The sequence below is a fragment of the Euleptes europaea genome, chromosome 2, assembly GCF_029931775.1.
Source record: "Euleptes europaea isolate rEulEur1 chromosome 2, rEulEur1.hap1, whole genome shotgun sequence".
Taxonomy (NCBI): domain Eukaryota; kingdom Metazoa; phylum Chordata; class Lepidosauria; order Squamata; family Sphaerodactylidae; genus Euleptes; species Euleptes europaea.
This window is the reverse complement of record NC_079313.1, coordinates 46092022-46107691: the sequence shown is the minus strand read 5'-3', so window position 1 is coordinate 46107691 and position 15670 is coordinate 46092022. Positions and strand designations below refer to the sequence as shown.

The 15670-nt window shown below is 42.9% G+C and overlaps 1 protein-coding gene across 1 annotated transcript in view; it reads left to right on the top strand.

The window, feature by feature from the left end:
- The window catches only part of DPYD (dihydropyrimidine dehydrogenase), a 750022-nt gene that overhangs the window by 475327 nt on the left and 259025 nt on the right, over nucleotides 1–15670 (top strand). The window contains exon 14 of the mRNA XM_056844741.1: nucleotides 6232–6396. Coding sequence (XP_056700719.1) covers nucleotides 6232–6396 — 165 coding nt within the window. The remainder of the gene's footprint in view (nucleotides 1–6231; nucleotides 6397–15670) is intronic.

Below are 15670 nucleotides of genomic sequence, written 5' to 3'. Positions count from 1 at the left end.
TCACCCTAGGGTGACACAATGGGGATTAACTAGTCCTGCCAGGTACACCTTCAGGCCAGGGGAAAAGTTCAGCTGCCAACCTCCTTCCTGCCCAGGCTTGACACACAAGATGGATCCTAAAACTCTCTGAAGGGCATCCATTTTGGGAGGACAGAGCCCTGCTTTTGACCCCCGTGCTTTCATGGCACCCTTTAACAAGAAGAAAGGTCTGACTGCTCATAGTGACTTGATATTTTTGAGAGCTGCTCATGAAAGTTTGTGCCACAACAAATTCATTAGTCTTTAAGGTGTTAAGGCCCTTGTTTTAGTAATTCAGATATCATGTCCTTATATGAGAAAATATGAACAAAATATTTCAAATATGTCAGATATAGAAAAACTGTGATCAGTTTTAGCTTGGGCAATAAAATAATTTTATACACTTTCATTTTTACCATCTTCATGTAGGAAAAAAGTAGTATCTGAGGAGGCCCTCAGGAGTAGATTGCAATTGAAGAAATGTATAATGTGAGGAAAGTTAGTTGTAATGAAATTACAATGCTTTGTAAAATAATCCTCCTTCAAAGCCTGCATTTTTCTGCAGACATTTTTCTTGCAAAATGTCTGCTTTCCAGTATTTTAATACATGCATAATAAGCTTAAGATAATTTAATTTGTTTTATAATTGTGCAGTGAATTCTTACTTCTTTTGTTTGTTTGGGGTATTTTTATGATTTAAGGTAATGGCATGATTTATTTCTTCAAGGCATTTGTATGATTTATATCTCAGTTTATTAACATTAATTAATTAATATATATGATTCGCAAAACGGTGCCGGAACAGAAAAGTGTTTTGAGGGCAATTGTCCTAATCTCTTCAGTTCAGAAGAGTTCAAATATTTACAGAGATGAGAAGAGCTTTGCTACAAAATGGGTTGCAACTCTGAACATAAGAAAAGCCCTGCTGGGTAAGACCAATGGTCCATCTTGTTTCACACAGGGGCCAACCAGATGCTCTGGAAGGCCAACAAACAGGGCATGAAGGACAAAGCCCTCCCCTGATGATTTCAAGCACTGGATTTCAGAGGTTTTTGGGTCTGAATATGAAAGTTCCCTTTACTTACCATGGCTAGTAGCCATTGATGGACCTATCCTCCATGAATCTATCGAATCCCCTTTTAAAGCTATCTAAGATCATGGCCATCACTAGATCCACTGGCAGAAAATTACACAATTTAATTACTCATTGAGTAAAGAAGTATTTCCTTTGGTCTGTCCAGTACCTATTGCCTATCAACTTCATTGAATGTCCCTGAGTTATATATTATGACAGAGAGAGGAAAAAGTTCTTTCTGGTTATTTATACATGGGAGTTTTACCTGAGGTTCATTGCTTGCTGGACCCACACTTTCCTGTTGGGAGTCTATTCACCAGCAGTCTCCAAGCTCAAATCAGGAAGTATTTCAATCGCCACCCCTTGAAATGCTGCTTCTTAATTGGCTGTAGTGAGAGAAACGTCTCCTCCCACACCAAACCCAATTGCCGCAAAAAATGCATTTTAAGAACATAAAACAAAAAATAGAGCAATCGGAAAAGGTGTGTGTGTGGGGGGGGGAGAAATCCAAGTCTCAGTTTTAAAAGCCTTTCTTCTGCTCAGAAAGAGCTCCGAGGAACCAGGAAGCAGGAAGTATTTGAATCCCTGCCTCTGGACATGCTTCTTTGTAATTGGCTGTAAGTGAAACTAAGCTTGTGTGTCCTGCACTTTGCCTTATGCATGGGGATTTCACCCGGACTGAGCTCAGGGGAGAGGGAAAAATTGGGTTAACAGAGGAACGGGAAGGTCCAGGATTTGTGAGGTCTGGCAGCGAGGTCATCTCTAATGGAGTGAAAACTCATCCAAGGAACAACCAAGACATGAGTGAAAGTGCCCATGCATAAATGACCTCTATCCGCTTTCTCCGCCCCATGCATAATTTTATAAGCCTCTAACATATCCCCCCTTAGCCATATATTTTTTCTAAACCAGAAAGTCCTAGATTTTTCAGCCATTCCTCATAAGAAAGATGCTGCAATAAAAATATGTTAAATGTATAGGACACAGGTATTTGTGAAGGCACTAATAGAGCATCTTCAGCTTGCTAGACCAGTGTCAAAAGAGAAGCACATTGCATTCCTTTCATGCCTTTCTCATTTAATAAGAGTGTAGCTTTATTGGGACAGAAATTGGTAACCGCTTGTCATAGATAATGACAGAAGCTATCAGCCTTATATTTGCCCATCTATTAAATTGGGAGAAATGAGATCACATGGAACATGCTAACTAACAAGACCTCATTTGGAGTATTGTCTTCAATTCTGAGCACCACAGATCAAAAAGAATGCTGAAAAATTGGGAAGGGTTCATCGGAGAGCTACAAAGACCAAATGTTTACAAGGCAAATTCTGTTGGAAAAGGCTTGGGGGGGGGGGATGGATTGTTTCATTAGGCAAAGGATTGGGGGGAAATGCTGACAGGCTGACCCATCCTCTGAGAGAAAGATACTTTGAAAACCATCCTCAAAGAAGCTGTGTGGAAAATAATAGCTGAAAACTGGCTGCAACAGAGACATTGAGAGAAAGAGTTCTGTGACACAAGGCCATTTTGATGCTTGAGGAGTGATGAATGGTATCTGTAGGAGACAAGAACATGCCAGTAAGGGTAGGACTGTGAACTCTGGCCTTCACTCTACACGTTTATATTAATGTGCAGTCGCTTTTACCAATCTCAGCCTGGAATTCTGTCTCTGAGGTCCCTTATGGTGTTTGACACCTGTAGGGAGATACTGTCAGTCTCCAAATACTTTAAAAGTATGCAGAAAGAGGAAAGTATCTTTGCTGAGGACAAAACAGGCACTGTTTGAAAGTACAGGAAAATTAGATGTGGGTTAAGTAAAGGTAAATGTCATCCCCTGTGCAAGCACTGGTTCATTACTGACCCATGGGGTGACATCACATTATGACATTTACTAGGCAGACTATGTTTACGGGGTGGTTTGCCATTGCCTTCCCCAGTCTTCTACACTTTACCCCCAGCAAGCTAGGTGCTCATTTTACCCACCTTGGAATGATGGATTGCTGAGTCAACCTTGAGCTGGCTACCTGAAACCGACTTCTACTGGGATTCAACTCAGGTCATGAGCAGAGCTTTGACTGCAGTATTGCAACTTACTATTCTGCACCACAGAGCTCTTTTTAGATGTGGGGTAAATATTAGGATAAACTCAGCAATGGAAGAAAATATTTGCAGAGGTTGTTGGAATCTTTTATTGATGGTTTTCAAAAAAATGTTCTGGGCAGCCACCTGTCAGGTTGCTTTCAGGTATAGGCAGAGATGCTATTTGTGAATTCATTACAGACGGACAAGATTCACTGCATGACCCAGGGCCTGTTCTTATTGCCCACATCTTCAGAGGGTGCTGGATAATTAATTGAAAAGTTTATTGGTATGCATTATAGTCTTAAGATTAAATTGTTAAAAACCATTTGTAACAGCACTCTAAGAGTTGTTTTTATGTGTTTACATCCCTGAATAGCCTATAAAAATATAATCATACTTGGTCTGAAACATCAAGGGGACTAGGAAAGCCTGCTTACCCCACATGTGCCCCTAGTGTGTATGTGTGGGGTGGTATATGGCATCATTCCTTGACTGTAGAAAGAGTTGCATAGGTTTAATATATCAAATAGAACACAAGGATCTTCTGTATTTGAAGCGTTAGGAAAATTATAACTGCTGGACTACAATGAGGAAAGTGAAAAGAAAATGTAATAATACATTAATGAAAAAACAATCTGATAAAAGGTCCCTATTTCTCTGTGTATGATATGCATCTTATTGCCCACAACATCAGAGAGTGCTGGATAATTATCTGTACAGCTTATTGATTTTCAGTATCTTGGGACAGAAGGAGGAAAATACTATAGAAGTTCTAAGCACTATCATTTTATCCATTATTATAGAAATGTCAGCAATGCTGATTAACAGCTACACATTAATTGTTATGTTTTCTCTACATGTGAATGTATATATTTGTGCATTAACACAGTTTCTACCCATTTGTTATATAATAAATAGTCCAAATGGAAAAACAAATAAAATTACCAAGCATTTGCATACAATATGAAGCAAGTTCCTTTTTCCTTTGCAACGGTAACATTTGACAGATTCAGGAATAAATAATCATTTGTGGTGAGGGTATGCCTTATCAAACATATGCAGATCAGCACTAATTAATGCTAATTAAGGTTTCCTGTCTATCTAGTTGGAAAAACGTCCAAATGTTATGAAATCAGTTAGTATGCCTATTACTCTAATTGTTTTATATGGGATGGATCTTAATTAAAATATGTAAATTGACCTTAATTGCTATATACTAATGGGGGTTCATGCTATCTCTCTAGAAGTGACAAGATGGGGAGTATGGGTACTTAACCAAATAATTCTGAGAAATCCTTATCTAAATGGCCTCTAATCAAAAATATTTTTATTGGAAACTGGCAAAAGAATATATTTCTACACAGCATGTTCTACATAGCATAAATTATTTTTAATACAGGTATGTAGAAGAAGTTAAAAATAGGGGGACTTTAACATAAAACTAAAAAACCCCTTAAACTACCACCGTGTGTGTGTGTGTGTATGAATATGATAAATAATTAAATTGTGGAACTCCCTTCCCCAGGATGTGGTGATGGCTGCCAACTTGGAAGGCTTTAAGAAGGGAGTGGACATGTTCATGGAGGATAGGGCTATCCATGAATACTAGTAATGATGCATACCTATTCTCTCTAGTGTCAGAGGAGCATGCCTATATATTAGGTTCTGGGGAATGCAGGCAGGATGCTGCTGCAGTCATCTTGTTTGTGGGCTTCCTAGAGGCTCCTGGTTGGCCACTGTGTGAACAGACTACTGGACTTGATGGGCCTTGGTCTGATCCAGCATGGCTTTTCTTACATTCTTATGTTCTTATTGGTTCCTTTGTTTTAGCCATAGAATAGGTAATATCCAATATAATGTAGCATCAGTTCCTTTCAGTTACTGTGCTTTCTGCTCAAGTTATACTCAAAGGTTCATTCCAAAACAGAATAGAAACTTTGGACTTAAATTGATCTAAAAGCCAATCCTATGTGAGTACTAGTGTTGGGTGCCTGTGGCTGCTCAGTGATAGTTTTTTTTTTACTTAGCTCATTATCATTATCATCATTATCATCTGAGGAAAACCTGGAAGTGACATCTGTCCTCTCTAGGAATAGCTGGAAACTCTATGGGTTTCCCCTGGAATTGATGTCACCAATGAGGCCCCGAAAGAATAGGCGGGCAATCGAAAGATGGCAGCAGAACAAAGGTGTTATGCAGAGGCTATTAAGAATTAATAATGTTTTGTCTAGTCAGCAGTAGCCAAGCTGCTTAAACAACTAGAATTGTAGATGATAAGATAGCGGTGGTGGTTGTGCTGCATATCTCATTAATTTTGGTGATCTCCTACATTTGTATACTAGCTAGCTGACAAGCTATGGGTACAAAGAAATAGGGCTGTGAATTCAGTAAAACCTGAACCAAAAAATACAGGAAAAAAGCCATTTCGGTAAATTTCGAGTTCGGGTTTACCGAGTCCGCAAAACCGTGGAGATCAGCAAAGCCGAATTTGCAAAACCCAAAAAAGCCGGAAAGCTGGGAACGTCTTTCTGCGGCTTCCCTTGATGTGCATGAATAATTTTTGCTCCAGTGCTGCAATGGTCAAATAGGTTTTGTTAATTTAGGAAATGCTGTGGAAATTGCAATACCTGTTTTCCAGAAATGAAAAGGTGATGCTTCTGGAGATCTCCCAGATATCAGTCCCCCTAGAGAAAATGCAGTTTTGAAGCATGGACTGTATGGCATTATACCCTGCTGAGGTCCCTCCCCTCCCCAAATCCCATCTTCCCCAGGCTCCACCCCCATAGTTCCAGGAATTTCCCAACCCAGAGTTAGCAACCCTAGTACATGGCATGAGCAATTATGTATTTTATTCTGTGTCAAATGCTCTGTAAAATGTATTCTCTGTGTCTGGCATATATCTCTGTGTCTCGCATATACAGTTAGTTCTTCACTGAAATGTTAACAGATACATGTGTTCATGTGACTTCCCTTTCTATTCCTCTGGTTACAGCATTTTTTATGTATCTGCTGAAAGTTTTTTTCAAACTTTCTAAGAACTTTTCCTTTTTTAACAGGACATTGTAACCAATGTTTCTCCAAGAATAATACGTGGAACTACCTCGGGTCCTATTTTCGGACCAGGCCAAGGTTCTTTCCTAAACATTGAGCTCATCAGTGAGAAAACAGCAGCCTATTGGTGTAAAAGTATCACAGAGCTGAAGATGGACTTCCCTGACAAAGTAAGTTATACTTGAATACAAGGATAACACACACACACACACCTGACACTGACAATCATTCCTACTCAAAATTTAAAGCAGTTTAAAAGAAGGATAACTGCTTGTGAGCATTGAAGGCCAACATGGCATAGTGGTGCCAATACAGGGGAGTCTCAGGTTTAAATTCATACTCAGATGTAAAGCTTGACAGGTTACCTTGAGCCACTCACTCTCTTAGCCTGAGGGTTGTGGATTGCTGGGAAAATAAAAATGAGGAAGGAAGAACTATGCATGCTATTCTTAGCTGCTTGGTAGAATAGAGGAATAAAAAATTGATTGACTGATCCCACTGTAGATCCTCACCCCACTTTTGTCTTTGGTAAGTAGTTTTATATGTTCTTGTATAGTTTCAAAAACTGCGAAATCTGCTTGACCAGTGGTATGACAGTGATTTTTTAATGTATTTATTTATTTATTTTACATTTATTAACCAGCTTTCTTTCTTATGGAGCTCAAGGTGGCTTACAATATTAATAAATACATAAAATAGATTATATAAAAACATAAAACCAAAATTTAAAATCACAGCTTAGGACTGCTTTAATTAACTGCAGTTCTGAATAAAACCATCTTCAGCTGTCTTCTAAAGATCGAAAGTGAGGGGGTCAGGCACACTTCCTTGGGGCTGCCACTGAAAAGTCCCTCTCTCATGTACCCATCAAACGAGCTTCTTTGGTTGATGGAACAGTCTTCCCTGTGATCTTAATTCCCAAGCAGGATCATATGGGAGAATACGGTCCTTCAGATATCCCAGTCTCAAACCATGTAGGGCTTTATGATGGAGAAGTTATTTTGAGTAATGCAATGGTGAGAAATTTTTGGCACTTGAGAGGCTTTGTGGAATATAACTTTAAAATAATTTTGTCACGTTTTGTGGGATTTAAAAGTCAGGTTAGCAATTCTTCATAACAGGAAATATAACAGGATTAAAACAGAACTGAGAAGTTTGAGATGGTTACGTTCAAGAGATATATTGTACTTTGAAATGTATCAGGGTGTTTCATATACAAGTGTTTGAATTTGTAATTTCCACTGAGAGGGCTTTCTTGGCAGTCTCTGGTTTGCTTTTTAAACTTAAGTTTCTTTTACACAGTGTTTCTTTACATGTAGGAGTTAGGTACATTAACACACTTCCCCTGTTTATCTCTTAAACTGGCCTGGAATCACCCGTTTCACCAGTGCTATCTCCCATTAAACTCTTAGGAATCACTCTATAAACCTTAGAGCTATTTTCCTTCTATAACTGGTTATGGATCCGGTTCTGATCCAAAAACTCAAAATGTGTTTCTTTGGAGTCCTGAGGAGAAATCCTTCACCAGACAGTTTACAGCTTTCCCAGCTGTTTCCAAGCCCTGTCTGTAAAACTTCTCTCAATCAACTCAATCAAATTAACCATCCAAGTTCTAACTGCCACTATTTGAACTCCCTGTCAATCACAGGGGTTGTATGACTGGGACAACCCTAGAATGCAGCTGTCCATCACAGGCTTTAAAGGTCAAAAACAACACCTTGAATTGGGCTCAGGAGCGGTTAGGTAGCCAGTGTAATTGCTGTAGTATCAGGGCCATATGCTGCTGATAGCTGGCCCCAATCCACAGTCTAGTGGCACTGTTCTGCACTAGCTGCAGCTTCTGAACACTCTTCAAAGGTAGCCCCAAGTACAGTGCATTGCAATAGTCCAGTCTATATGTAACTAAGGTATGGATCACTGTGACTAGATCTGACTGACCCAGGAACAGGCACAGCTGACCCGCCTGCCAAAGTAGGGCAAAAGCACTCTGAGCCACCACAGCCACCTGCTTTCTAAGGTGACTGCTGTGTTGAGTAGCACTCCCAAGCTGTGAACATGGCTTTCTAAGGGGAGTATAATCCCATCTAAAACAGGGGAGATTTGAAATCCCTGGCCTCTCCTTTTAATGCATGTCTTATTATTTTTAAGCCTGGAAGTGTGTTCTCTGTCACCATGATAAGCCCCACTTGAACATGTTACTACAAGGATGTCCAGGGAAGGGAGGTCAAATGAATGCTAAATCCTCAAGAGTGCATAAGTGCAGTAACCCATCCCTGCAAAGATCAGTAAAAGCATGAGACGGCACAAGGCAGAGCCTTTAAATAGAAACAGGGGCAGAGTGCTACAAGTATGGGCCCTCGTAGCAGGAAAACTCTAATTGATCTTCTGGTGGAATCATAGATACCAGGAGAGAAGAAATGAGCCTCTCTGGAAGTTGGGCGGGCTTGGGAGAGCAGTGCATCACCAGGAAAATACCCAGGATGTCTGCTGAATGTCTCAATCCCTCAGAAGGCCCAAAGCAGAACACTTGTAAGTAGGGTTGCCAGGTACCTCCTGGCAAGCGGCAGGATCTTTTAGGAGGCGGATACAGGGGGCGGTGAGCCGCATCCTTGTGAGATGAAGTCACTTCTGGCACAATGTGTAAGCGCTGGAAGTGACATCATCACCCAGGGATTCAGATCATCGTCCTCCCCTTTCCATTGCCCTGCTTCCGCCTGCCAAACAGCTGAGTGTCAGTGGGCAGCAGCAGAAAGTACGAGTAGATTGCCAGCCATTAGCGGGCACCTGAGAAACCTACTCATGAGTGAGTGGAGTGTTCTGTGACATGATTTGTGGTATGAATGCAGAATATCATTTTTTTGCTTAGACAGAGAAAAACAAATATGATGGTACAAAAGTATATCAGCTAGTGGTTATAGTAATGTTAATTATTGTATTATAGTAATATTAAAAACAAAGAAAATCAATGTATTATTACTTCTGCATTGTGAAGGGGGCAGTTTAAACAGGGAGTTAACGAATCAGCATGCCAGAAATTAAGATTTGTTTTCACCATGAAAGTGCATTGATCTGCAGTACAAAAGGAAATTAATTTAAAGAACCACTTTTTAGCTATATAATGTCCAAGTTCCACAGAACCTTAATAAGAATGGAACAAAATAACATCGCATTAACCATGATCCACAAATGCATATGTTGCACATACAGAGAAAAAGCAATATAATATAGATTTGCACCTAGAATACATGTTTCTTTAGGGATATGGCAAAGTCTTTTTTCTGTTGTAAATATAAGCCACCCGCTATTATGATGCTAGCAGACAGGAAAGAATAGCTAAAATGTACAAGAGAAGAACTCTTACTGAGCTTCTGTTGCTCTTTGTGCCGAGGGAAGGGGCATTTAAGAGGTCTTTGCCTTTAAACTGGTGTGAGTGGCTGAGATTCAGATTCAGAAGTCATTGGGGGTAGAAATTATTCTGGAGGCCAGATAGCAGACAAAGCAATGGGAGGCAGCATTTTCAGGCAACAACAAGGCAAGTGCTTACTTACATCAGCGGGCAGGCAGATGAGTAAAATAGAGTTCTTTTCTCACCCACCCCCAATTGGCAATAGGCAGTAGTTAGCTATGGAGACACTGCAGGGAAATGAAGGCAGAGTCTGTTCCCCTCCCTATAAAAGCCTGCATTGCAAATTAGTAGAGGTAGAACCTTCATTCCCCTCCCTCAATATAAATTTATACACACCCAAAAGCCAAAGGAGTTATAAATAGTGAGATCTCTAAATATCTTTCATTGCATTTGTCTTTTGCCTCATTTCTCTCTTTTGTGTGTGCTAATAGCCCTGTTTGGGGGGTAAAAGACAGGCAGTCCCTCAGTGAGGCAAGGAGAGATCTATTTTTTTTTTTTTAAAAAAAGAAAATTAGAGGTGCAGATTGGAGGAACTAACCCCTGCCCCAACCCATATCTGGCTGTGTTACTTGAAGCATATATTTATACTCTGAGAAAAGGGCCAAAAAACATAGAGTGTAGCAGGGCAAGTTTGGGCAAAGACAGTTTAGCTCTGTTTTTTTTTTTAATAGATTTTATTAATTTTCAACATTAAACATAACACAAATAACAAAGAAACAACTAAAAAAGAAACATATACGATACATATAGCAGCACCAACCTAAACTAACATAACAGCTCATATTTTTAACTACCGTATTTTTCGCTCCATAGGACGCACCTTTCCATAAGACGCACCTAGTTTTTAGAGGAGGAAAACAAGAAAAAAACTTGTCTTATGGAGCGAATGCCGGCTGGGCGAGTGCTGGCTGATGGCCAGCTGGGAGGCGGGCGGGGCTGCACAGAGCGAGCCGGCGCACACACCCAGCTGGCTCTGTGTGGCCCCGCCTGCCTCCCAGCTGGCGGGGCGCACAGAGCCGGCTGGGCGCGTGAGCGTCCGGACCGCGCGAGCCGGCGTTTCCTGCCCCGACGGCCAGCTGGGAGGCTGGCGGGGTTCTGTCTATTAATTATTAAGAGCCTTTTCAACTCATCTTTAACATAAATTGCACAACATATGCATTACATAATTCCCATTTCTTCTTGAACTCTTCAGCGGTTCTTTTATTCACATAGTTTATCAGCCTAGCCAACACTGCATATTCGCCGTCGTGGTTTCTTGCAGTCCCACATGGGTACTGCACTTGTGCAAGCCAGCCACGGAGATGACTAGTCAGCTTCTGGAAGAGTTTTGCTCCCTTGGAGCGCTCCCTCCCCCTCCATACTTGACTCAGCCTAATGGCTTTTCCCGCCCAAAGTCACGTGACAAGGAGGGGCAGGGAGCATTCTTCCCTCAGCTCTCTTTCTGCTGCCGTGGTGAGAGGACCTGGTTTCGGCTTCTCCTGTGAATAGCTTCTGAAGTGATTGTTCTTCATTCGGAGATTATTCTTGGACGCTGTTTGTTTGCTGTTCGTTTGTTGTATTTTTTCTGTCATTCTGCCCAAACATGACATTATTCAAAAAGTGCCGGAGTTGCAGAACAAAAATGGCCGCCAGTGATGAACACCAAAATTGCCTCCTATGCCTGGGAGAGGGCCATGTTATGGCCTCCTGCTGATCCTGCAGCCTCTTTACTCCTTAGGCACAATGAGAGAGGGATGAGAGGCTGAAGGCAGCTTTGTATGAATGATCTCTTTGCCCTCAAAATGTGGAAGACAAATGCCATTCTACTTCAGCAGTCTCCATCCCCTCCCAACCTAAGGACTCTGAGGACCATCCAGGTGAGAGTTGCCAAGCCTCCTCTGAACCCCCAAATAATAATAAGAAAGATAAGCACTCTTTGCCAAAGAAATCTTCAAAAAAATCATTGGGATAAAAGTCCTCCGGCTCCGAAAAACCTGCCAGCGATCGCTCAGAGTCGAGGCATCGAAGCTGATCGACTTCGACATCGCCAACAAGACGACATTCCTCTTTGGTGATACTGTCAAAGGTTACATCAGCAGAGGACTGGCATCCTTCGTAGCATTGTCCTACACCACCTACGAGCGAGGAGTTACCGCCTCATAAAGCTCCGTCACTGAGAGATTGGGCGCCTTCAAGGTAAAGATCTAACGTGTATCGGCATTCATCCATCTCACCCCAAAGGTCTTCACTTCAGCATCAACAGGAGCACTCAGCTCCTAAGGCAGAACCTCCCGCTAGAGGTCAAAGACCCACAGTTCCCCAGCAGAGTAGTGCTCTACCTGCCCATAGGCAACCTCGCACCCCATCCCCAAGGGGATTGAATAGCGATTCTCCTCTTTGGAGGAAGATATTGCAGTTGACATCCCTGACCCAGGGTCAGACATCAAAAGGCCTCCCTCCAGGGATTCACACCAGGCTGAGTACCATTGATGCTACTCTAACTGGTCAGCCTGCCGGTGCTGCCCCCTGCCCTGCCACTTGGTGTGCAGTTACTATGGACATCATCATTCTGATCGTGCCAATCCGACCACCTTGGTGCTGAGGAAATCCACCTCAATGGCATCAGTCTCAGCTCCGTATGAGTCATCGGGTAATTGGAGGCAAGTGCAAGGTCGCACGGGTCCATGCTTGGATCTGGAGGAGGAGAAGGGAGACCATGGGTCCAACATCGGTTCCGAAGATACCTCTCTCCCCTCCCCAGACTACGCAGTCAGTGACCCTACCCCAGTATCATCTACTGAGGATTTGAAGTTTTTCACAGAGCAACTTCTCGGTTTAGAAAAAGGGTTAAAACTGGACATAACACAATAGGTTCCAAGGCCCTTGGATCCTATTATGGGGGGTGCTGTACAACCCTGACTTGGGTCCCCCAAAGTTCCCTTTAGTGAACCAATGGCTGGTTGGGAAAAACCAGCTTCCGTTATACCATCTATTAAAAAAATAGAAAATCTTTACAAGGTCTGTGAGGAGGATGCAGAATTCTTAGACAAACACCCTTTTGGGGAAGTTTGCATCCCTTGTGATTTTTTGATCTGTAAAGTCTTGGGTCCAAAACTCCATTAATATCCCTTAGAATCATAGCATCACAGAGTTGGAAGCAGGCCATACAGGCCATCGAGTCCAACCCTCTGCTTACTGCAGGATCAGCCTAGAGCAGGGGTCCTCAAACTACGGCCCCTCATGGTCCTGAACCCGGCCCCCCACCTATTCGCCGGGGAAGCCATAGTTCTTCTTAAGCCCGCCCCACCGTTCTTTCTCTTCTCTCACTGACTGGGAAAGACGCCCATCACCGTCCCTCTCGGCAGCCGGCAACTACCAACCACCTTTCATCCTGTTTCCCTCCCTTTGCTTCATTCGTCCAAGTTAGCCTTCTCGTGGCGTTGCTGGCCAATCAAAAGACCTGTCGACGTTAAAGGGCCTCAACACCCCCTCTTCTCTACCCAAGCAGTTACCTCGGATTGAATTTTTTTCTTGGTCGCCGCGCGCCACAGCCCCCTCCTCTCCCTTCGCAACAATGCCTTTTAGAGAGAAGAGGTGGGGCCATGATCGCCGCACCCCCTTTCTTGGTGGCGCGCTGTTGCTGCTGCCTCAGATGCATGCCATTTTGTGCCCGGCAGCGAGCTGTTGCTTTTTGCGCCGTTTTGTGCACAGTCATTTTAAATATTGCATTGTTTCTCTTATTTTTTGTGCACTACAGATATGTGCAGTGTGAATAGGAATTTGTTCATATTTTTTTCAAGCTATAGTCCGGCGCCCAACAGTGTTTGAGGGACAGTGAACTGGCCCCCTGTTTTAAAAATTTGAGGACCCCTGGCCTAGAGCATCTCTGGCAAGTGTTTGTCCAGCCTCTACTTAAAGACTGCCAGTGAGGGGAAGCTTACCAACTCCCTAGGTAGCTGATTCCAGTGTCAAACACCCCGCACCACTGGGAGACTTCACCAGCAGGGAAGCGAGTCACTGCTCCACGGTGCTTGGGCACCAACAGAACTGCCCTCACCGCCAGCGTAAGTGCGTCTTGTCCCATGATAAGACGCACTTATGTTGGCGGCAAGGTCACGCCATCTCCTGAGAGGATTCCCCCCCCCTCAGGAATGCACGGTCACTGTAATTAAAAATTCCTAATATCTAGCCGGTACCCTTCCTCCCCCAATTTAAACCCATTATTGCAAGTCCTATCCTCTGCTGCCAACAGGAACATCTCCCTGCCCTCCTCTAAATGACATCCCTTCAAATACTTAAAGAGAGCAATCATGTCCCCCCTCAACCTCCTCTTCTCCAGACTAAACGTTCCCAACTCCCTCAGCCTTTCCTCATTAGGCTTGGTCTCTAGGCCTCAGATCATCCTCGTTCTTCTCCTCTGCACCCACTCGATTCTGTCCTCATCCTTTTTGAAGTGAGGCCTCCAGAACTGCATGCAATAATCCAGGAGCGGCTTGATAAATGCAGTGTACTTGTGATTTGGATGTTATGCCTCTGTTGATGCACCCCAAGGTAGCATTAGCTTTTTTTGTCGCTGCATCACACTGGCTGTTCATATTTAACTTACAGTCCACCCATACCCCAAGATCCTGTTCACACACACTGCTGCCTAGAAGTGTATCCCCCAACCAATATGCATGTCCCTCATTTCTGTTACCCAGATGTAGAACTCGGCACTAATCCTTGTTGAATTGCATCCTGTTCACACCCGCCCACTTTTCCAGTGTGTTCAGATCTCGTTGAATTCTATCTCTATCTTCTGGTGTGTTCACTGCTCCTCCCAATTTGGTGTCATCTGCAACTTTAATGAGTAGTCCCTCCACACCCTCATCCAGATCATTTATAAAAATATTGAACAGTACCGGGCCCAGACCCAAACCCTGTGGCACACCACTGGACAGCTCTCTCCATTCAGATGAAATGCCATTGACAACTACCCTTTGTGTGCAGTTCTGCAACCAGTTCTCTATCCACCTAACTTTCCTAGGGTCCAGTCCACAGTCCTCTAGTTTACCCATCAGAACATCATGGAGAACCCTGTCAAAAACCTTATTGAAATCCAGGTAAACAACAGCAACCACATTCCTTCGATCCAGTAAGCTCATCTCTCAATTGAAGAAGGAAACAAATCTGGTCTGTTAGGATCACCAAGTTGTCCTTCAGATTCTCACCTATTGATCTCTTTAATATCTGTTCCAGTATTTTCCCTGGGATAGAGGTCAAACTGACAGGTCTATAGTTTCCTGGGTCATCCTTCCTCCCTTTTTTGAAAATTGGAATAAGGTTCACCCTCCTCCAATCTTGTGACACATCTCCTGTCCTCCAAGAGATCTAGAAGATGATGGACAAAGGCTCTGCAATCTCTCTACAAAGTTCTTTGAGCGCTCTCGGGTGCATACCATCTGGCCCACAGCCAGGTGCTTCTCAGCTACCTCTCTGTTCATGTCAACCAGCAGCCCAGATGCTAGCCTGCTATCATCTCTAGATGAGCCCATTTTCTTTTTCAGGGGAAAAACAGATGCAAAATAAAATTGAGCCTTTCTGCTTTCTCACTGTTTTCTGTCACAGTTTCTCCATTTTCACCCAACAATTGGCCTATGGGCTCTTTTCCCTTGTGTTTGCTCCTCATGTATCTAAAACATTTTTTTGTTGTAGCGAGCCTCCCTGACCAGAATCAGCTCACATTGAGCTTTGACCTCTCTGGTGGCTAACCCACAATGCCTAGCAACCTGTAGATACTCTTCTTTAGAGGCATGTCCTTGCCTCCATTTCTTGAACATTTCTATTTTCTCCCTTAGCTCATCATGGAGTTGTTTGTTCATCTACATTGCCTTCTTGGTTCCTCGAACATGTTTACTTCTTGAAGGTTATCCAGGCTGTGTAACCGTGGTCTTTCCTGACGTTTCGCCAGCAGCTGTGGCAGGCATCTTCAGAGGAGTAACACAGCCCGGATAACCTACAAGAACCAATGAACTCTGACCGTGAAAGCCTTCGACAATACGTTTACTTCTGGTTGGAAT